Source organism: Carettochelys insculpta, chromosome 15 (genome assembly GCF_033958435.1).
Source record: "Carettochelys insculpta isolate YL-2023 chromosome 15, ASM3395843v1, whole genome shotgun sequence".
Lineage (NCBI taxonomy): Eukaryota > Metazoa > Chordata > Testudines > Carettochelyidae > Carettochelys > Carettochelys insculpta.
Window position 1 is genome coordinate 22,317,863 of NC_134151.1, and position 22,169 is coordinate 22,340,031.

A 22,169-nucleotide genomic window follows, 5' to 3' on the forward strand; every position below is an offset into this window, starting at 1 on the left:
ATTTCCTCATGATTTAAAATGCCAGTTATATGGGAGTTCCGGATGATAGAATGACAGATATGAAAGAGTGTACAGTAACTATATACACAATATATGTTCTAAAGCCATGGTGTCCAACATGTGACTCTTTGGCCAGTTGGCTTGAACAATAAAAATTCAAAAATCATTGCATTAAAAATTTTTTTTTAAATCAAAACATAAAAATTTTCAGAGTTAAAAAAAAAAAAGTCAGAAGATCTTTCTGAATTTTAAAGCCACTTTCAGTTAATTTGACCCATCCTCTGAATGGAGACATCTGTCAGTTTGCAGAATAGTTTAAATATGTCACTTAGGCCTGAAATCATCATGCATCATTGTAAACCACAGCTTACAGTTTGAATTTAAACCTCTTTTTGAAAATTTAAAAGAATCTTTCACAAGTATAACACTTGCAGATACTAAATTTTTAAAAATAGAATACTTTTTTCTCCTCCTCAGCTATATTGCTTATATGTGCTTTGTCCTGAAACTGAACAATATGATGATTTCTGTTGATTAAAACCAATTTTGAAGCCTTCTGTTGTCATTAAAAGACAAGAATTGGTATATCTGGAGAGTCTCACAAAAGTATTTACATTTGGAGAACCATGTAGCTAGTTCACCATAGCAGTAGGTCCTGCTTCAGAACTGGTTGGACACCACAGTTCTAAAGATTCAGTCAGTTCAATTAATGAACCACTGCTTTTACATTCAAGCAAATGTAAGATGGACAATGTATTAAAACATGGTGTGACATTCTTTAGGAAACCCCATAGACTGAAACTCATGGCTATTTCCTGCCAAAGAGACAATTTGACCCTAAATGCCTCTGAGCTGTTTACATGCTGGATATCACCTCATTGCTTTAACTTGCAAGTAATTCATCTAGGTAATAATCCCAGGCATGAAAATCCATTGCTGACAAACAGTAAGTGAAGCAAGAGCAGAGAACCTACTCATCTGACATAGTCTGTACACAGTACTAGAGATAAATATGTATCTCGCAACAAACAACTGTTCTGTCTGCCAATCTCTAGAGAGTTAAGGATGATTTTGTGACTAAAACTGTGGGCTGGAATTCAAAAGATAGAGGTTCTCTCTCTCCAGTTTTCCATTTTAAAATTGGCACTTCCTTTCTTTCACCTTTGTCTGTCTTGTCTATTTACACTCTAAATTATTTGGGGAAGAGACTCTCTTACAACCACCACAATGGAACCTTGATCTCTCTTGGGCCCACTTGGTTGTACTGTAATAAAAGTAGTAAATAATGTTGGTAAGAACTGCATACTCTACTGTGTGACCACTCAGGACATGGTCCTCGGGGTATGCATATATAATCAGAGGATTCATCGCACAATGCTTAGGCTATGTCTACACTAAAGCATAAAGTCAATTTTAAGGGAGTTAGGTCAGTTTTTTTAATGCACCCGTCTTCACTACAAATATCATTAGGTCAGTTTTAAGGGATCTTAAGGATGACTTTTCTACTCCAACTTTTTCATACAGCATACTGCCAAATTTGAATTTACAAGGTTGACTTAATGCTAGTGTTGACACAGTGTTACTTAATTCAATTTTATTGGCGTTCAGAAGTATCCCATAGTGCCTCCAATGTGTCTGTTCTGACCATTGCTTTTACCTCCACTGCACTCCAGGGCTGTTTCTACACACGCCACTTTCGACATGCTAATAAACGACCTGATGTAAATTCCCAGTGCCTCATTAGCATAGGGTCACATGATTTGGAGTGCAGAAGAAGCTCTTCCGGACTCCAAAACAGTGTGTAGAAGCGCGGCCCCTGCAAGATCTTCCGGAAGTCCCTTCTTCCCAAAAATTGCAGGAAGAAGGGGACTCCGGAAGGAGGACTTTCTTCTGGAAGATCCCCCAGGGTCTACACGCTCTTTTGGAGTCCAGAAGAGCTTCTTCTGGACTCTAGATCAAGTGACCCTATGCTAATGAGGCACTGGGAATTTACATCCATGCCTCATTAGTATATTTCAGGCTGTTTATTAGCATGCCACTCGGAGAAAGTGGCATGTGTAGAAATGGCCCAGGTGAGCAGGAAGTAGGAATCCGCCTGGGCTTTCCGGCTCCCCCCTGCACCATGTGGCTGCTGGGCTTTCCAGTTGCCCCCTGTATCATGTGGCTTGTGGGCTCTCTGGCTACCTGCCCCCACTATGCACCTGCACCCACCACCATGCAATTGTTGGTCAAAATTATATGAATCAAAATAATACCGTCAAAGCATTTCAACAGTATCGGAAAAAAACAACTGTTCAATAGCTCCAACTTGAAACTTTTCAGATTTTTTTTCCACATTTTACATTTCTCAGGACTGGCTAACTAGCCTTGTAACAGCATGTGCCGGGGCAGGCTGTAGAAAAGTGGCGCAAATATGCACGCAGCAATTTGTTTTCAATAGGAGCAGGGAGTGGTGGTAATGTACTCTGAGATGATGACATCAGACATCCACAACCACTTGCAGTGCATTATTTTCCTGTAACACACTGGCACAGAAACCCAGAATGCAATGGGAATGGAGGAACTGTGGGATAGGTTCCCCCAATGCACTGCTGATACAGTTGAACTTAGCAAAGGTAATGGGGACACGCTATGTCAACTTTCTAAACCTGTGTGGCCACTCACTATCGACTTTATAAAATCTAGTGGTATAAAGTCAACTAATAAATTCAATTTAAATACATTTCCTAGTGTAGACATAGTCTTAGAAGCTGACAGCATGCCACATAAACTCTTAGAAAGATATAAATATGCGGACTTTTACTGAAATCTATATTTTCTTGTCACTGACTATATCAGTGGGTCCAACAGCCACAAGAGATAATATATACATTTTGTAAAAATAGATCATAGTAGAAAGTTGAACAGCATATTTAATCTTAAATTCATAATTATTTTGTGTTAGATACATATTGCCAATTAAATTATAGAAGCTTCGCTCATGAATATTGTGTGTGCGAGAGAGGTAGAAGAATAGGTATCCAAAGTGCTAGAGGGTATTGGTGGACACAAATAAATTCACATGCCAAAGGGTAAAGGGAATATTTACAACTGACCGAGGGGAGAGGGAGGAAGGCTACTGGAGGAAGGGAGGCGTAGCCCCAGAGCTTGGCCCTCCCTGACAGCCTGTAGGCCATGGGGACACTGGAGGCTGGGACAGCCCCCAGAGCCTGGCTAGCTGGCAGAGTGCCCTGACAAACAAGGGGCCATTGGAAGCCAGGGGTAGTCCCCAAAGCATCACCCCCGCAATCAGCTGCAGGGCAGGGCAACCACTGCCCCCAGGCAAAACCCTCTTGGAGCAGCTGCAGGCTGGAGGTTTCCCCCAGAGTGCTGGCCCTACCCCAGACAAGCTGCAGACTCTGGCGGGGGAGGGGGGCAGCTAGAGCCGGGAGCCAACCTACAGAGTCCCAGCCCCTGCAGCCCTAAGTACACAAACCTGGACCCAGCAACCTGGAGGAGCCGCTGGCTGGGGAGCACTGCCTTGGACCCCTCAGGAGGAGCCACAGCTGGAGCAACACCACCTTTGCTGCCACAGGTAGCCCCAGTGACCCACTACCACCTCACAGCCCCCTGTCCTGCAGCCCCTGCCATCACTTCAGCACCTTCCACCTGCCTCAGCTTCTATAGCCCCAGGACCTGTCTTCAGCTGCTCCACCTGACTTCAGCCACTTCGGACCACTCAACTTTCCTAAGCCAGCCTCTCCCTGCCCCTCCGCACCCCTGAGGCCTCACTCCAGTCTTCATTTTTTCTTCATTTTTGAAAAATACTGTCATTGGAAAAAATCAATGCCAAGTACATCTGCTAGTATTTATACATTGCAAATCTGCCTCTGTCACTTGTTTGCAGTGACATGCCCTGCAATTCACTAATGGAGGCCAAACATGAAAATCAATATGTCCTTAAAATAAGTCATAGCTAATATTGGTCACAGACAATCCTTGTACTGCTATAAATAGACTATAAATAGTCTAAGCGTGTCATCTAAGGTATAGTTCATAGTGTTATTCTGGGACATTGAAACACAAGGGGAGTTTGCAATCTCCTGAACTCTGGGTATCTGATGTATCATGTTTCTTCACACTCTTATATGAATCATAGTGCGTATAACAGTACTCAGAACATCCCCACTGTGATATAAAAAGTTACATGGAAGTTTTTTTTCATTCAGTGCAAGAATCTCAAGTATTTGTAGGTAAAGAAAAGCTCTTTTCTGTTCTGGAAACATATGTTTTCTCTTATCCTCATCTCAGTAAATCTCCTTCATACTTAAAAGATGGTTTATTGAGAGCTTACAAAGGATGTTTTCATATTTCATGAAGTATCAAGATCAGATGACCCAAAAGAGAGAAAGAGGCTTTGTCTAAACTGCAAGCTTCTGTCGGGAGCCCAGAGGTCCCCTGACAGAAGTCTGCCACATCAGGAGTGTTCTGCTGACATCCCTTCTTCCTCGGAGAACAAGGAATACAAGGATGTCTCAGCAGAGGGCTTTTTCCCAACATTTGGCTCTGTGTGGCTGGGACAAATGTCAAGAAATCCTGTCCCTACCGAACTGTCGGCAGGGGATACGCAAATGCATTGCTCAATCTGTGTATCTTTTGCTGACAGTTCTCGGCAATCTAGATGTAGCCAGAGAGGGAGAGACGGAAACTGTAAAATAGTGGGTATTGAAACAATAACTCACAGATGCAACAGGTACTTGAGTACTTCTAAGATGCCTGTTCTGCTTCTTGATATTTGCTTGTTGAATAAATCAATTGTGTGTTGATGGTGTAAGTCCAACTCATCGCCCGGGGCACCAGAATAACTCTCAACACCAACAAAATTTCAGTCCCTTTCTTCCTAGACACATTTATTTTTCAAAACTAAAACAGTCCAACATCCTCCCTACCCCAACTAAAAGTTCTGCTCCAACCTACATAGCAAATGTCTTCCACCTCTGTGGCACTGAGAATCCACTTCCAAATCCTTACCCCCCTAAACCTGGTTTCTTTCAGGTTTCTCCCCTAAATAAGCTGCTTTTTCATGACCCTGGTCTCAGGCCTATCACCAAACAACTAATCAGGCACAAGGAGGGCTAAACCCATTTCCCTAAATCAGGGATTTCAAACTCCATTTATCTTAGGGCCAGTGACAGTCCTTAAATCCTGGTAGCAGGCCAATAATCTCCTTGAAGGTGGTGTTTGGGGGGAAAAAGTGTTTTGTATTTTTTTAATTTTGAACTTCTTAGAAATAAGAAAAACTCTTACCATTTTGTACAATTCCTTGTCTGCCAAACAGTAGTTTGTGTTTGCCAGACTATGACTGAGGAAACCATTCTCTTTTTGGGGTGTGGAATGGCTTTGTGGCTGATAATACACTACATGTACGTTGATCGTGTCTGCCCCTGTGTCCAGGAGCCCAGACAGAGACCAGGATCATATGAAAGCCATGAAACTGAGTCTTCATCCTGACAACCCCATGTCTTCAGACTGAGATGTCCCACCCTCACCCCCATTACCATCCACTCCCTTGCCCTGGGATCCCACCTGTTTCTCCCCACCCCTGCTAATATCCACCGACTTGCATTAGGAACCCTTACCCCACCTGGGGTAACTGAAAGAAAAGTCCTGCCCCACTGGCTAAAGAAGCACATCACCTCAGGGTGCTCTCTAGCCAGCACAGTTCACATCATGGCAGAGGCAACCAGTGCAGCTTCCCAGATCAAGCAGTGCCTTTTTCAGCCAGGACACTGTGGGTCCTGGGAGCCTGGGTTCTGCTGGGAGTCATACAAGCAGGTGAAACCCCATGTCCCTCCTTCCTCCTCCTCTTTCTTCCCACCTCCAACCCAGGCTGGCAGCTGCCCTGGCCTGATTAAATAACTTTTTCAAAGATTTTGTGGCATGGATTGGGGAAGTGTTTAGGCTTTAGGTGGCCTGTGGGCTGGGAATTTGAGACCCCTGCCTTGAATGTCCCGTTCCTCCTCACAACACATGGCTTTGCTGTGACTTACTGATCAGTAAAGAGATTGGAAGGCAGATGAAATGGGCAGTGTTAAGGCAGTTATAGAGACTGCACTGTTATTGTACAGTAGTTAGGCATTTGCTTATATCTTCTTTTTAACTGAATATATATTAAGCAAATGCAAGGGAAACATACACAACTCATCCAGCTGTGGATAATGCTTTCTGTAGATTATTGTCCATCCAGTCAAGTGACAATGTTCTCTATTATTTGTTAACATATTCATTTTAAGGCTTATGAAGACAACTCTGGAGAATCAGTTTCTCTTTCTGGCCTAGGCTGAGTAGTCGGACTGTGTCCTTGGCAGATACCATTCAATGGTTTAAGGTGGGGGAAGAGTCCTTCCTCCTGTGACTTCCCATGAAAATTCATTTCATATTGCCTGTGCGCTGCGATATGCAGTGGTCCAATAAGCCTACATGTGAAGGGACTGTGTGTTGGGACAAGAGGAGAAGTCAGCCCCTTTACCCATCCAGTCCTTGCCTTCTGCTGAGACTGCCAACCAGCTTTCCAAATGTAACAGTGGTTTCTGTGGGGTAGGGATCTGTCCAACTGGGAATGAGAGGAAATCCATCATACTAATTTCACCTGGGCTGTCCAGCAGCCACTGGTAACAGCCAGGGCTGGATCTGAACTAATGGATAACAAATGAAAGGTTTTGCATCCAGCTACCAAGCCCTGGCCTGAAACCTGGAGTAGCCCACTCAGATGCTTTTCATGTATTATGTTGTGCTGGCTTTATTCCAGGATAGAAATGCTTGTAAACTCAGTTTAAACCAATTCGATAAATTCCAGTGATATAGTTAATGATGTAAGCTGCCAGACAAACTGCCTATATTACGTCCTTGCTACACTGACATTCTTCACACTCCAGCGGGAGACATTTATGAACTGTTGATACACAAAGATACTTAGTGTTCACTGAAATGTGAACTCAGGGTCTAAAAATATCACAGAGTTTTTATAGGCTGATGCTTGAAACACTCACCACATAGGCACTTAGAGAGGAAACAGTTAGAATGGCAACAATACGTTGGCATGGGAACATTACACCAGTGATGCCCTCTCTAGAAAATGATACAGTGTCAAGTTCACAGGCCCAGTGCGGGAGAGATTTGAAACCTTTGAAAAGATAGACACAGGCAAGTGTATAAAATTCATTTATTTACCAAATGAAAAATCAGCTTTCCTTTTTAAAGTAGCCTGCCAGGTCTCAGAATTTTCAGCTGTTGGTTTCTGAAGTAATGACAAAAAATCCATATTTGGCCACCTTTGTAAAAGACCCTGATATTCAGAGATGCAGAAACCCATTCAGCAGAAGCTTTAGGTGCTCAAAACCTCTGAAAATCTGTCTACTTTCATTTAAATTGTATACTTTTTGTGGCAGGGACTATAATTTTCAACACATTTGTACAGTGCCTAGTATAATGAAGTACCAACTTAGTTGGAGTGTTACTGAAGTACAACTATTAAATAATTTAGGTAGCTAATTTTAGACATACAAAGTTTAAGTTATTGCAGGTAATTTCTCACCAAGTTTTCTTTCCATGTTTATCTATCAAGAGCGTGTCTGTCTGCCTGTGCTACATTTGTTCAAGAATTCCTCTTAAAATGTAAGAGGTAAAACCACGAAATTTGGTATGCAGCTTCCTCTTACCCTTACTTAAACCAAGGTCAGGGTTTGGTTGTGCCTGGAAAATGGGAAGTGCTGTGAAGGGGCTGTTCCCCCAAACACGGAAAGGGAAGAGACCAAAGGAGGCAAAAAGGAGGGGCACAAACAAGAGGGAAGTTATACTGAGAGTGGCAACTGGGGGCAGTGGGCTGGGAAGTGGGCGTGCAGGAGTCAGGGTTGGGGTATATTAGCTGCTCAGGGTATGGAACTGTAATGTGTAGGGGGTGCAGAAGTTAGGGCAGGGGGCTAGAGACATGGAGGTGCAGGAACCAGGGTCAGGGTGAATGAGAGGCTCAGGACGGGGTTGCTGTGTGTGTGGTGCAGAAATTAGGGTAGGGTGCTGGGGATGTCAGGGGTTCAGGAGTATAGTTGGGGCATGTGAGAGGCCCAGAGAAAAGCATCAGGGTTTATGAGGTACTCAGGGCAAGCTGTTAGGGTTGGGGGGTAAGTAGAGTGTGTGGGGGGAAGGAGGATGTCCCTAGGGTCAGATTATCTCACCTGTTTGCTGGAGCCCAGAACTCTGTGGCTGGGCCAGGGCCCAGTTTGGAGCTATGCTGCCATCGCAGCTGGGACTGCTGGAGCCATGGCCGCTGGAGTCACAGCTGCTGGAGCTGCAGATGTTGGGGCAGGGTCACCCTGGGTCAGCCCTCCACACAACAGTTCCCCCCACTCCATCCCCTACTTGGCCCAAACACCCCATTCCTGGCTTGGCCCAAGTACCCCCCATTCCACCCCCACTCAGCCTGAACACCCCACTGCACCTCTCACTCAGCCCAAGGAGCATTCCCCCCGCCCCAGTTGGCCCAAGGACCTCCATCCCACTCTGCCTGGGAGGGGAAGCATTATCTGGGGCAAGGACCCAGTGTCAGGTCTATGAGGTTTTTGGGCAGGCCTGACTTACTGTGGCTGTCATGATAGCACACCTTGCCATGCCAGGCAACTGGATCGCAATCTGCTGTCATGGTGCCACACAGCATTTTGGCAAAGTTTGCAGGCAGGAGGGAGCTTGGGGAAAGGGACTGGGAATCAGGAGGGGGTGTGGGATCTGGGAGGATGTTTGGGTGAAGGAGGGGGTTGTGACTGGGGGCAGGAATCTGGGGGTGTAGCATCCAGTAGAGAGTATGAGTGCAGAAAGGATCTGACCTGGAGGAGGAAGCTGTAAGAGGGGGTGCAGGGTCTAGGTGGGGGTTGTGACCTGAGGTGGGGTGCAGGAGGGTGTGCAGGGGTTTGGGTTGTGGTCTGTGGCGGAGGATTGGGAGCAGGTTCTGGGGGGCAGTATGGATGCAGGAGAGGAAGAGAGTGCAGGAGGGAGTGCAGGATTTGGGAGGGGATTGTGATCTGGGGCAGAAGAGCAGGAGGGGGTACAGGGATTTGGGTTGTGATCAGGGATAGGGGACTGGGTTGCAAGGTCTGGAAGTGGGTTGTAACCTGCAGGAGTGTACGTGGGGGTGCAGGGTCTCAGAACGGGTATGGGTGCAGGAGCAGGGGTGCAGAGGGTTTTGGTTACATGGGGTAGGGCTATAGGAGGGTGCAGAGGGTTGGTCAGGAGGGAGGGGCTGGGGTGCCAGATGCCGGGTCCAGCCAGGAGGCACTTAACTAGATGGGTCCCAGCTAAAAACCCAGCAGGTTCCTTTTTTGAGCACCGAACAGGGGCGGGGCAGGCAGAGAGGCTCCATTGGGCAAGATCCAGTGTCTTGGCAGGCCAGATCTGGCCCGTGGGCTATATTTTGCTTGGCCCTGGTCTATGGAGGCTTAACCTCGCTGGTAGATTTGGTTCCATTGCACGCTGTGATGGGACACTTGGACTGCTGCTGCCCAGACTGATAAACAGAACACTCCAGTGTCCGTGCCATTAATTTGATATCTTGGTTTTATGAGGAATAAATATGCAGGGAAAACAGGTCAGTTTTTTAGAGGAAAGTATGCTAAATCTTAGAATGGGAAACACAGCTGGAAGATCTGCGTGTTTCTTCTGATGAACTGACATGGAGAAGCTCAATGTTCATGTGATTGGTAGCCAAAGACACTTTCCCTAGTCTTTTTCCCCATGCTATGTTCAGTCTCATCATCCCACATGAAGGGTACAGTATCTTTAAAACCAATTTTGTTGCCAGACCCAAGTCAAAGCAGTATTGTTAGCTGATAGTAACCTAACATGCTTAGCAGGATTGATGTGCACCGCCTGTTCATTGAATAGAAGAACCTCCCTTGAGCCATCCTCTTCATTTTAAATGGCTTTGTAAGGATGCTGCATGTTTAGTCTGGGGTTTGGATGATGCTTGTAATCAGATTATTGTATATTTGAGTGCATTACTGCTGGTTTTATTGTTCAAGAGGCACCTGCAGACCCTGAATCCACGGCTCTTGGTGGAATAAGTAGGTAAAGTAGATCATCCTCCTAGAAGCTGAATAATTGAAGCCTCGACACAAGTAAAACCCCACCACACCATGGTAACAAATAACTTACTATGGAACATCTCAGCCTCTGAGTTTCTTATACAAAGCCCAAACCCAAAATCAGAGGCCCTTTCTACATTCCCAGTTGTAGGGAAATCACCCACTGTTGCATCAGCAGTGATGCATGTCCACTGGTAGTAGTTACAATGGGAACATTAGAAGAACCACAGGACAGGTGCTTTTACCACTCTGTTGTTAAGGCCTCTGAACAGTATTAGATGAAACTGGCGTAAGAAAGGGTAGCAGACAAATTATAAATCATGGACTGTTACAAAGGTATGTTGTTAGCTACCTTGTCTTGAGATTTATTAGTTCCATCCTGGGATAGGAAGTTCTTCTTCCTTACTTTCAGTCTCTGAAGGGGATACCACCAAGGCACAGAAAATGCACCTGTGACTGCAGAAGGGGTGGATGGCTCAGGCAATTTTATTTGGTAAGATCACATAGATCCTTTCACTGCAATTTAGTTTCAGAATAACTTGAAGATTCAAGTCAATTTTCCAGTGTGGCTTTGTGTTCAATTCTTGGATTATGCACACTATAGGGGAATATTTTGATTAAAAACACCTTTTTATGGAAATTGTTTTTAAAAACTTTTCTTTTTCTTGATTTACAAATCTGCTGTTTGACCACAATGTGAGTTGACTGTGTCTTTTAAGAAGTTAAATTCCTTTTTAAAAATAATAATTAAAATGCAATCCAGACAAAGTGGACTCATATTCACATCAATACAGTACATGGGATCTCTTCCCACCTTGAGATTTCAATTGTCACAATAGAGTCAGAGTGAGTGCCCATAATAAAAATAGTTTTTAATAATTGTGTCCTAAACTAAACCTGTGTCAAAATCTGGATTTCTAATATCTATGACACTTGGCAGCTTTTCTTATATACTGCCAGAAGGGAAAACTATAACTTGTAGTGGTGTTCTTCAGAATAATTGCAGTGGGGATGTATTGCTAGTTTTGACTGTGGCAATATGTATTTTTATGTATTGCTATAGATCCATGTTTCTTAAACTTTTGAAGACCACAGAACACCAAACAATAATATTTTTATGGGGAACACCTATGAAAATTTTCTTCAAAAATTGTTGTCAGATACCTTCCCCCAACCCACAAACAAAAAAACCAAAAAGGAAAGCCCAAACAATAACATATACAGCAAAACCAAAATGAAGTAATTTAATCAGGTATCATAGCAGTGAAGACATAACATTGGATGTGGTTTTCATAACAGGTCAAAAAGATGTAAAGAGCAGAGATAAGACAAAGAAGATTAATCTTATACCATAACACGTTTAGCATAATATTACACCAAAACATTATACCCCTGCAGGGCTGCCCCAGCCCTGGGGTCCCCTTGGCTGCAGGGCTGCTGGTGCAGCTGTGAACCCCAACCAGCTTCCCACTGTGGGGCTGATGGGGTTCCCCAGCTGGGGTCCCTCTAGCTGTGGGGCTCTGTGTCCCCACTGGCTCCTCATCATAGTAGTAGTAGTAGTAGTAGGCATCCTTCAGTCTGCGTAGACTATGGATCGCGCCCATTAAAGTTTCAATTGAGGACTTCATTTACAGCATCTGTTGTGACTATGAAGACCCATACGAGAGTGACAGTCCTTGCTGCATCTCTTGCAGATGTAGTGGGTGTCTGGCAAGTCCTTATTGTGCTTTCTGTGCGCTCGCTTCTCCTCAGCTAGCTGTCTGATCTTCATCTCGCCCTTCTGAAGGCCCTTGTGTAACCCCTGCCTCCATCTGCCGCAGTCGTCTGCTCATTCTTCCCAGTTGTCCAGCTCGATGTCTACCTCTCTGAGGTCTCTCTTGCAGACATCTTTGTAGCGCAACTGGGGGCGTCCAGGAGTTCTTTTGCCAGAGGCTAGCTCACCATACAGGATATCTTTTGGAATCCTTCCATCACTCATCCTGTGGATGTGGCCAAGCCAGCGGAGCCGACGCTGCCTGAGGAGGGTGTGCATAGTTGGGATTCCAGCTTGCTCGAGGACGGCGGTATTGGTCACTCTGTCCTTCCATGATATTCCAAGGATGTGCCTGAGGCAGCGCAAGTGGAAGACGTTCAGCCTCTTTTCCTGGCGGGCATACAGGGTCCAAGTCTCGCTGCCATAAAGGAGGGTGCTGAGGATGCAGGCTCTGTAGACTTGCATTTTGGTGTGAGTGTACAGCTTGTTATTCCACACTCTCTTGCTGAGTCTGGACAGAGTTGTGGCCGCTTTTCCGATCCTCCTATTTAGCTCAGTGTCCAATGACAGGGTGTCAGTGATGGTGGACCCGAGGTAAATGAACTCGTGGACGACCTCTAACGTATAGTTGTCACTGTTGATTGATGGGGATTCAGCAACATCCTGATCGAGTACGTTTGTCTTCTTTAGGCTGATGGTAAGCCCAAAGTCCTTGCATGCTTTGGAGAACTGATCCAACAGTTTTTGAAGCTGGTCTTCTGTGTGAGACACTACAGCAGCATCGTCTGCGAACAGCATGTCTCTGATGAGGACTTCTCGCACCTTAGACTTAGCTTTCAGCCTTGCAAGGTTAAACAGTTTCCCATCAGATCTTGTGTGCAGCAAGATGCCCTCTGTTGAAGATCCAAAGGCATGCTTCAGGCGGATGTGAAGAAGATCCCAAAAAGTGTCGGAGCAAGCACGCATCCTTGTTTGACGCCGCTCCTGATTCTGAAAGCATCCGATAATGCGCCGTCATATTGGATGGTTCCTCTCATGTCTTCGTGGAACGACTGGATCATCTTGAGTAACTGTGGAGGACAACCTACCTTGTGGAGCAGTTTGAACAGACCATCCCTGCTGACCAAGTCAAAGGCCTTGGTCAGGTCAATGAAGGCTATGTAGAGTGGCTTTCTCTGCTCCCTGCACTTCTCCTGCAGCTGCCTTAGAGAGAAGACCATGTCAACGGTAGACCTCTCTGCGCGGAATCCGCACTGTGATTCGGGGTACACCCTCTCAGCAATCTTTTGGAGTCTGCCGAGGATGACGTGAGCGAACAGTTTACCAGTGATGCTTAGGAGGGAGATTCCACGGTAGTTGTTGCAGTCGCTTCTGTCTCCTTTGTTCTTATACAACGTTACAATGTTAGCGTCGTGCATATCCTGTGGAACCTCACCCTCTTTCCAGCACAGGCACAGTAGCTCATGTAGGGGTTCGAGGAGTGTGTCCGCGGCACATTTGATTACCTCTGGTGGTATACCATCCTGACCAGGGGCCTTTCCTGCTGCAGTGCTGTCGATGGCTCTCTTCAGTTCATCCACAGTCGGTTCTTGATCCAGTTCGTCCGTTACTGGTAGGAGCTCGACGGCATCGAGGGCTGCGTCAACCACAACATTCTCGCATGAGTACAGCTCGGAGTAGTGCTCAACCCAGCGCTCCATCTGTTTGGCTTTGTCAGCGATGACTTCACCAGATTTGGATTTCAGAGGTGCCATCTTGTTCTGGGTGGGTCCTAATGCCTTCTTCATACCCTCGTACATTCCTCTGAGATTACCAAAGTCGGCACAGGTCTGGATGCTGCTGCATAGCTGGAGCCAGTGGTTGTTGGCACAGTGCCTGGCTGTCTGCTGTACAGTTCTTCTGGCCTCTCTAAGTGCTTGCTGGGTACTCTGGCTCGGTGAGCGTTTGTACTCCAGGAGTGCAGCGTGCTTCTTTTCAATGACTGGAATCATCTCATCGGAGTTAGCTTCGAACCAGTCGTTTGTGTTTCTAGCTCTTCTTCCAAACACTGACAAGGACGTGTTGTAAACTGTATCCCTCAGATGTTGCCATTTGGATGTCACATCGGCGCCCCCAGAGCCGCTGCGCAGATTTTCCTGGAGGGTCTCTCTGAACTTTTCAGCTTTCTGCGAGTTTGCCGTCTTTCTGGCGTCCATGTGGGGCCTTCCAGCAGGTTTAGAGCGGTATAGCTTCTTGGGTCTCAGCTTGAGCTTGGAGCAAACTAGCGAGTGATCTGTATCACAGTCAGCACTATGATAGCTGCGTGTCAGAAGGATGTTTTTGAGGTTATTACGCCTAGTGATGACCACATCTAGTTGATGCCAGTGCTTCCAGTGTGGGTGTCTCCATGACACTCTGTGCTGTGGCTTCATTCGGAAGAATGTGTTTGTGATGCACAGATTGTGGTACGTGCACAGTTCAAGGAGACACTGTCCATTGTCATTCATTTTGCCCACACCGAAGTGTCCTAAGCAGGAAGGCCATGAGGCCCAATCAGCTCCAACTCTTGCATTGAAGTCACCCAAGATGTACAGTTGTTCACGAGCAGGTATTTGTGCTACAGCAGCACTAAGCACGTCATAGAACTTGTCTTTTACTTCTGGTGTGGCGTACAGGGTTGGAGCATAAGCGCTGATCAGGTGGACAGGACCGGCGCAAGTTTGAAGCGTGATCCGAAGAAGTCTTTCTGATCCGCCGCTGCCAAAGTTCAAGTGGTTAGACTTCATGAAATGCTTATGAATTGCTGCATAACACTGCTGGCAGAGCTACGAGTTGTTCACAGAACACCATAGTGGAACACAGTGTACAAAACACTGCTGTAGATTGCCTGTGGTATGAACTGTTTAGGATATAGACATCACAATAAAACGAAAAGATGTGCATGTGATCTTTCCCTACATTAACATCCCCTGGTAAAAGTGCTGTGTGACTATTAGAACCACAAATGAAGGAATTTTACTGGTTCATTGCATTGAATATCAGCTCAAGACAAATAGACAATTATCCCAATACACTTGATTTTGAAGGAAAGTACTGTGTATTCTTAACCTGTTCATCAAATGCCTGTAATTTTATCAGTTTCTTCATGGGTTTTCTGCAGACTAAGTACAATATAAATTACATGTCATGGCTCATACAATTTTTATGGGGGAGGAATAGCTCAGTGGTTAGCGCATTGGCCTTGTAAACCCAGGATGTTGTGAGCCCAGTCCTGTGGGGGAGGCTTTCAAGGCTCTACAGCAGATCAGAATTTAAAAAAAAAAAACTCTCAGGGATGGCAGTAGATCCTGCTGTGAGTGCAGGGGACTGGACTCAATGACTCCACAAAGTCCCTTCCATGTATATCTGTTTCCAATATTTTCATAGATCAATTCTTGCACAATGTTCCAATTAAGACAGAGCTCTGTATGTCAGGATCTGTAAGTCAGAGGACATATTCAATACAGCTGTGCAGGAACTGCAATTTTCACAGAACTTCTGTGATTTTTGAATTTTTTTCATTCAACAGAACAAAATTAAAGAATTTTGAAGTTTCCTGCAAAACTAAATGTTTGAAACTTTTCTAATTTCAGACCAATCAAAACATTTTGATAATTAGTCCATCCTTTCTTATTTTATACTAGACAATTTACCCAGAGGGGTTCTGGTCCTTGTGGGGCATCAGAGCAGGAGGCAGAGGGTGGAAGAGTTAGGGCAGGTGGTTGGAAGATGTGTGCATGAAGAGGTCAGGGCAGCTCCAACCAGCCAGTTCCTCCTCAAGGCCACCCTGGGTTACACTGTCCAGCCCAGCTGGCATCTGCTCCCTAAGGCTGCTTGGGGGCTGCACTGTCTGGCAGCTTGTGGCTGCTCCCCAAGGCCTGGCTGGGCTCCCTTCTGGTGTCCCACACTGGGGCTGAGGGTTTGAGCTTTGACTGTTGGATTTAGGGGCTACTTACCCTTGGATGGGGGCTGTTAACATGCAAAGCCCTGCCCCCAGCCAGCCAATGTCTTGCAGGTGTGCCTACCTCCCTGTGGTCAGGCTGCAGTATAACATTCCTGAATGTTTGCTCCCCCCCGCCCCCCCGTGATCATTCTGGAGCATAATCGTCCCTGCTATCAGATCCCTCCCTTTCGTCTTAATTACACACAGACTCCAGGAACTTCCTATTGTCCTGGCACAATCAAACCCTGACCTTGTTTTAAGTTATTGTAAGAGGAAGCTGCATACCAAATTTGGTGGTCTTAGCTTTTACTGTTTAGGAGAAGTTCTTGAAAAAATGGACTCAGACAGACACACAAAGTTTCTAACAGATGTAGCAGATTACACTTTTTAGCATAATTTTATGAATATTCAAAATAATATGTGATTTCAAAACAACATAGCATGGAATGTTGTATCAGAATGTTGACTACATCAGCATGTTTTGTTTAAGTTTTTTAAATAAAATAAACCATTTTCCATGTTCTGCCTCCTTGAATAATGAAACTGTTAACACAGTCTCTAGCATTTGCTATTTGGGTTCTATATCACCAGTTCTTACAATACTTCACACAGAAGTTCTCCACTGATTGGCATCACAGCATCTGCCATGGGTCATTTACAACAAATGTGGAATCAACATCATCTCAGTACGACAGACACATTCTGAAATTTGGGACATTATGCTGCTCAGACTGGGCAGAGTTGGAGGCTTTACACATAAAAGGCTGACATTGTATATTGGTCATACAGTGGAGTGACCTCATTTGAAATGCCAATGTTTATCGTTACTGCAGTTTACAGGTTACCGGGGCCATTATCCATAGATGGTGTCTTATGTTTTTCAGACATGTCTCCAGAATAACACAAGACATTCCAGCCAACACTGTTCTCCCAGTGGCTTGTAACAGCTGGGATAAAATTCTACAAACTAAGTGGTGGAGGCAAGCCAGATGGTGCATCAAGTCTGCTCAGAGCTTGGACTCTGTCTGTTCAGTCCTTGTGGCTGCACAGGAATGGACTAAATAGCAAACAATTGGTTAAGCATTGAAGAAAAAAAGAGACGTTACCATAGAAAATTTCATTTTTGATTAAATGGCATTTTCACATGTGAAAATGTTTGGCCAGTTCTAATATTGTGCACTTTAGGCCACAGTCCAGTAAAATGATCTGCCTGTATGGATTTTTGTATCCACACACTGCCTCAGGGAGACTGCACAGATCTGTCCACAAAGATCAATTTGCGGGATGGAAGCCCTAATTTGCTGCATGTAGCTTGTGGGCTACATGTTGGCTAATCTCTATGCAGAACCCAGGGACACCTCATACTGTAGTCATCTGCCTTCTGGGGAAAGAGAGTTATGTTATTATCTAAAATTCCACTTACCAAATGCAAACTCCTGGCAGATCTGCTTTGCAAAGAAACAAACACCCATCATGAATAGTAACAAAGAGGAAGCCATGCTAATCTATACACTATCAAAACAAAAAGCAGTCAAGTAGCACTTTAAAGACTAGCAAATTGGTTTATTAGGTGAGCTTTCGTGGGACAGACCCACTTCTTCAGACCATAGCCAGACCAGAACAGACTCAATATTTAAGGCACAGAGAACCAAAAACAGTAAGCAAGGGTCCTTTCCACTAGTATCCAACCAAACCTTCCCTAGTTGCAATTTAAACACAAGCTACTTCCCATTTCTCCAAGTTTATGAAAGCTGTGTGTGTGCTTTCTGGTATTTGTTACATGCTAACAGGGTATCACAATCATTGTACATCTTGCTCCCTAGATAAGTAATATAACTTGCTATTTCTAGTGGGTCCACTCCAACGTTTACTTTTGGAACATTGATAGCATAGCTATATATTTTGTCTTATGGATGGAACACCAGCTTGTTTTGTGGTATCTTCCAAATGCTGTTTCATAAGAACTATCAACAAAAACAAGGTAATTCAATTTTACCGTATTGGTCCATAAAATTCCTTGGTTGCCTTTTTTTGTTACTTTCTTTGTGACATAGTCCGTTGCATGTGTAAGTAATAGTAAGGACATAATTTGCCCTGTCTTTACTTCAATTATCACTGCAAACTCTTGGCTGGTGTAGTCATTCCCTCAGATTGCGCTTTTGGCATTACCATAATACAGATCCTTGTTTAGTCTAATTATTTTTGCTGGTTTTCCATAATATGCCCTAATTCTTCAAAGACTGTCTGTGTGTGCTGTCAAGCAGCTTCTGGAAACTTATGAGGTTTACCAGGAGGTGCTTGCCACTCTACACATTTTGTTCTGCAGTGCGAGAGCAATTTGATCTGTACATGATTCTGTCCTTTAAATCCCAAATGCCCAAAGTCCATTTCTCTCTGAACCTCTGTGCTTTATATACTGAGACTGTTCTGGTAGGGTTATGATCTGAAGAAGTGGGTCTGTCCCATGAAAGCTATCACCTAATACATTATTTTGTTAGTCTTTGAAGTGCTACATGACTGCTTTTTTGTTTTGATAGAATATAGACTAACACAGCTGTCTCTCTGTCACTATTCAACAATCAATGTCAAGGGTAAAAGGTTTTCAGGGCACAACTTTGTTTTTAAACATGATGGATGTTTCAAAACAAAAAGCAGTCAAGTAGCACTTTAAAGACTAGCAAAATGGTTTATTAGGTGAGCTTTCGTGGGACAGACCCACTTCTTCAGACCAAAGTCAGACCAGAAAAGACTCAATATTTAAGGCACAGAGAACCAAAAACAGTAAGCAAGGAGGACAAATCAGAAAAAGATAATCAAGGTGAGCAAATCAGAGAGTGGAGGGGGGAGGTCAAGAATTAGACTGAGCCAAGTATGCAGACGAGCCCCTATAGTGACTCAGAAAGTTCCCATTTCCCTGCAACAAAGCCCGCTGCCAGCTTTGTCCACATATCTTCTCTGGAAATACCATCACTGGACCTAACCAGGTTACTCACAGAATCACGGGCACTTTCTCATGCTCCTCTACTAACATCATATATGCCATCATGTGCCAACACTGCCCAGCTGCTTTGTATATTGGACAGACTTCTAACTCCCTTAGACAAAGGGTCAACAGGCACAAAACAGACATCAAAACGCTCCAGATCCACAAACCAGTTAGTCAACATTTTAATGGAATGGGGCATTCTGTTAATGACCTAAAGGTATGTGTGTTATTGAAGAAGAATTATCGCACCGTTCTGGAAAGGGAAACAACCGAGCTGGCTTTTATATTCAAATTCGGCACATTAACACATGGTTTAAATCGTGATCGGAACTTTCTGAGTCACTATAGGGGCTCATCTGCATACTTGGCTCAGTGTAATTCTTGACCTTCCTCCCCACCCCTCCACTCTCTGCTTTGCTCACCTTGGCCGTGTCTACATGTGCACGCTACTTTGAAGTAGCGGCGCCAACTTTGAAATAGTGCCCGTCACGGCTACACGTGTTGGGCGCTATTTCGAAGTTGAACTCAACGTTAGGTGGCGAGACTTCAAAGTCGCTAACCCCATGAGGGGATGGGAATAGCGCCCTACTTCGAAGTTGAACGTTGAAGTAGGGCACGTGTAGACGATCCGCGTCCCGCAACATCGAAATAGCGGGGGCTGCCATGGTGGCCATCAGCTGAGGGGTTGAGAGACGCTCTCTCTCCAGCCACTGCGGGGCTCTATGGTCACCATGTGTAGCAGCCCTTAGCCCAGGGCTTCTGGCTGCTGCTGCGGCAGCTGGGGATCCATGCTGCATGCACAGGGTCTGCAACCAGTTGTCGGCTCTGTGGATCTTGTGTTGTTTAGTGCAACTGTGTCTCGGAGGGGCCCTTTAAGGGAGCAGCTTGCTGTTGAGTCCGCCCTGTGACCCTGTCTGCAGCTGTTCCTGGCACCCTTATTTCGATGTGTGCTACTTTGGCGTGTAGACGTTCCCTCGCAGTGCCTATTTCGATGTGGTGCTGCGCAACGTCGGAGTTGAACGTCAACGTTGCCAGCCCTGGAGAACGTGTAGACGTTATTCATCGAAATAGACTATTTCGATGTAGCGTGCACGTGTAGACGTAGCCCTTGATTATCTTTTTCTGATTTGTCCTCCTTACTTACTGTTTTTGGTTCTCTGTGTCTTAAATATTGAGTCTGTTCTGGTCTGGCTATGGTCTGAAGTGGGTCTGTCCCACGAAAGCTCACCTAATAGACCATTTTGCTAGTCTTTAAAGTGCTACTTGACTGCTTTTTGTTTTGATAGTGTATAGACTAGCACGGCTTCCTCTCTGTTACTATGCATCATAAGTGTGAGGCTCAGAAGCCTAAAGAGACCAGCTGAAGGGCGACACAAGGGGGCAGGTAGGGCCTAAGCCTCCAGAGACAGAGAGGCCCATAGCCCCAGGGAGGGGGGAGGAGCAGGCAGCAGTAGAGCGCGCCAGAGGCAAAGCAAGGGGACAGGCATTGGACCATCTGCTTCACAGGAAGCTGCCGCGCCCCACCCAGAGAAGTAGAGACCACGCGAAGGAGCAGCCCCGAAAAGCGACTTTTCTAGCCCTCGTCCGCCTCGCTCTCTGTGGCCGCAGCTGCCGGCTTCTCCCCCAATGGGGAAGGCGGAGGAGGGCGGAATTGCCCGGCATGCAGCGCGGCGGACCCGTTTCTACCCTCCTCACTTCCGGGCTAGTGGCTAAGATGGCGACTCCCATGCACCGACTCATCGCTCGGCGGCAGGCGTGAGTGCGCCGGGCCGGGGGCTAAGGGCGGGGCCCTGGAGACAGCCGCTCCCCCAGGGGCTTGTCCTCAGGTGGCAGCCCGAGTGAGGCGGGGGCTGGTAGCAGGGGAGGGCTCTCCGGAGAGGCAAGTCGATAGTGCCTGTGCGCGTGAGGCGGAGAATCGCTGCCTCGGTACATCCCGGAGAGCCTGCAGGTTGGGTGTGGAGCCAGCCCGTGGGGGCGGGGGCAGCGGTGGCCGGCCAGGCTTGCCGCGTATTGTAGGGGTAGACGGCGAGGGGTAGCGAGTGAAGCTCTGCGTGTGTACGAGACTCCCATCCCCACAGCTCCTCAGGTGTCTGAAAGCACCTTGTAGCACTGGAGTGGACCTCCACCGCCCCCGGGATGATCCTGTGTTTAAAGGGTCGCAGCGGGAGAGCACATTTTTCTTTTTTAAAGTGGCAAATCTTTCTTGGGGCTCTTTGTGCTTTCTGCCAGCGCTCTTGTGTTCCCGTGGGCACGCTGCCCTACTAAACACTGCGCTAGCTGCACTTTAACACGCGGAGACAGCCTCTAATTGTTTGAACTCTAATTTTGAGTAGTTAACACAAATGTCTAATTCAGGGGTGAGCAAAGTGTGGGGTGGGCCCCCTCGTGTGCTGCCTGAAATTTCCTGAGGAGGCACACCATGATTGGCAGCTGGGTCTCAGTCTCATCTCTCAAATAAAAATGTTAAAAATATGTTATTGTATTTATGTATACGTATTCCTCTATATGTATAAATTAATAAAGTTTTTACTTTCTGCAAACTTATTTCCTTACATATGATGAACTTTTTTTTTCCATACGAATAAAGTCAAAATTTCCAAAATTGAATTACATTTGACAAGTTGGGGAAGGGGAAGGCTGCTAATTGCAGGGATGAAAACTGGCGTGTGACGCAAAGAGTTTGCTCACCCTAGTCTAATTCATCAGTCAGTCTTTTCACAAAACATTAAAGGTTGTACACCTAGATTTTTCAGTTAAAATGTGAGAGGTCATAATGCACCACTGTGAGAAATTCATGAGGTTCACAAGTAAACCAGGGAGAAAACAGGTATTTTCTTAAGTCCTTTTTTTTTCAAAAAAATAAAAAGACAGAAAAATAATTTCAGATATCTTTTATTAACGCATCTACATAAGTGCACACACAAAAGCACGTTTTTGTGTTGAAGTAAAACAAAGTAATGAAGTAACCTGGCCAAAGTAATTTCAAACTAATTTTTTTCTTGTTGTCGGCTAGATAGGCCAACTTGAGTGAGCAAAAGACAACCTTGAGGCGGCAGTGGATAAAGTTCATCAAACATCTGTTCAGGGTTTCATTGTAGTACTTGAAAATTTATTCTCTGTAGCAGTTTGTCATGTTTTGGCTTTTTCAGATGTGATGGTAGGGGCTGGATAGTGTTCTTTAATTTCTTCTTTTTTCTTAGGATTATATAGTTTTTCCTTGTTTTTCATTGGAAAGTTTAATTTTTAATGCTTTTGGGAATAATTATTTACCTTTTTTTGGAACAGTCTTTCCATTGAAATTTATGCTTTCACATGTTGGTTGTATGTGTTTTGCATTCTGCTATGTATCACTTAGCTTCC

The 22,169-nt window shown here is 45.3% G+C and overlaps 1 protein-coding gene across 3 annotated transcripts in view; it reads left to right on the forward strand.

Annotated features, from left to right (window-relative positions):
- The window catches only part of ZCCHC10 (zinc finger CCHC-type containing 10), a 56,703-nt gene that overhangs the window by 16,355 nt on the left and 18,179 nt on the right, over nucleotides 1–22,169 (forward strand). For 2 of the 3 annotated variants that reach the window (XM_075009774.1, XM_075009776.1), the window contains exon 1: nucleotides 20,524–20,564. The exons of the other annotated variant lie outside the window; for it this stretch is intronic. In XM_075009774.1, the coding sequence (XP_074865875.1) occupies nucleotides 20,524–20,564 (41 nt within the window). Of the gene's footprint in view, nucleotides 1–20,523; nucleotides 20,565–22,169 lie in introns of those variants that run through there. 3 annotated transcript variants of the gene reach the window in all.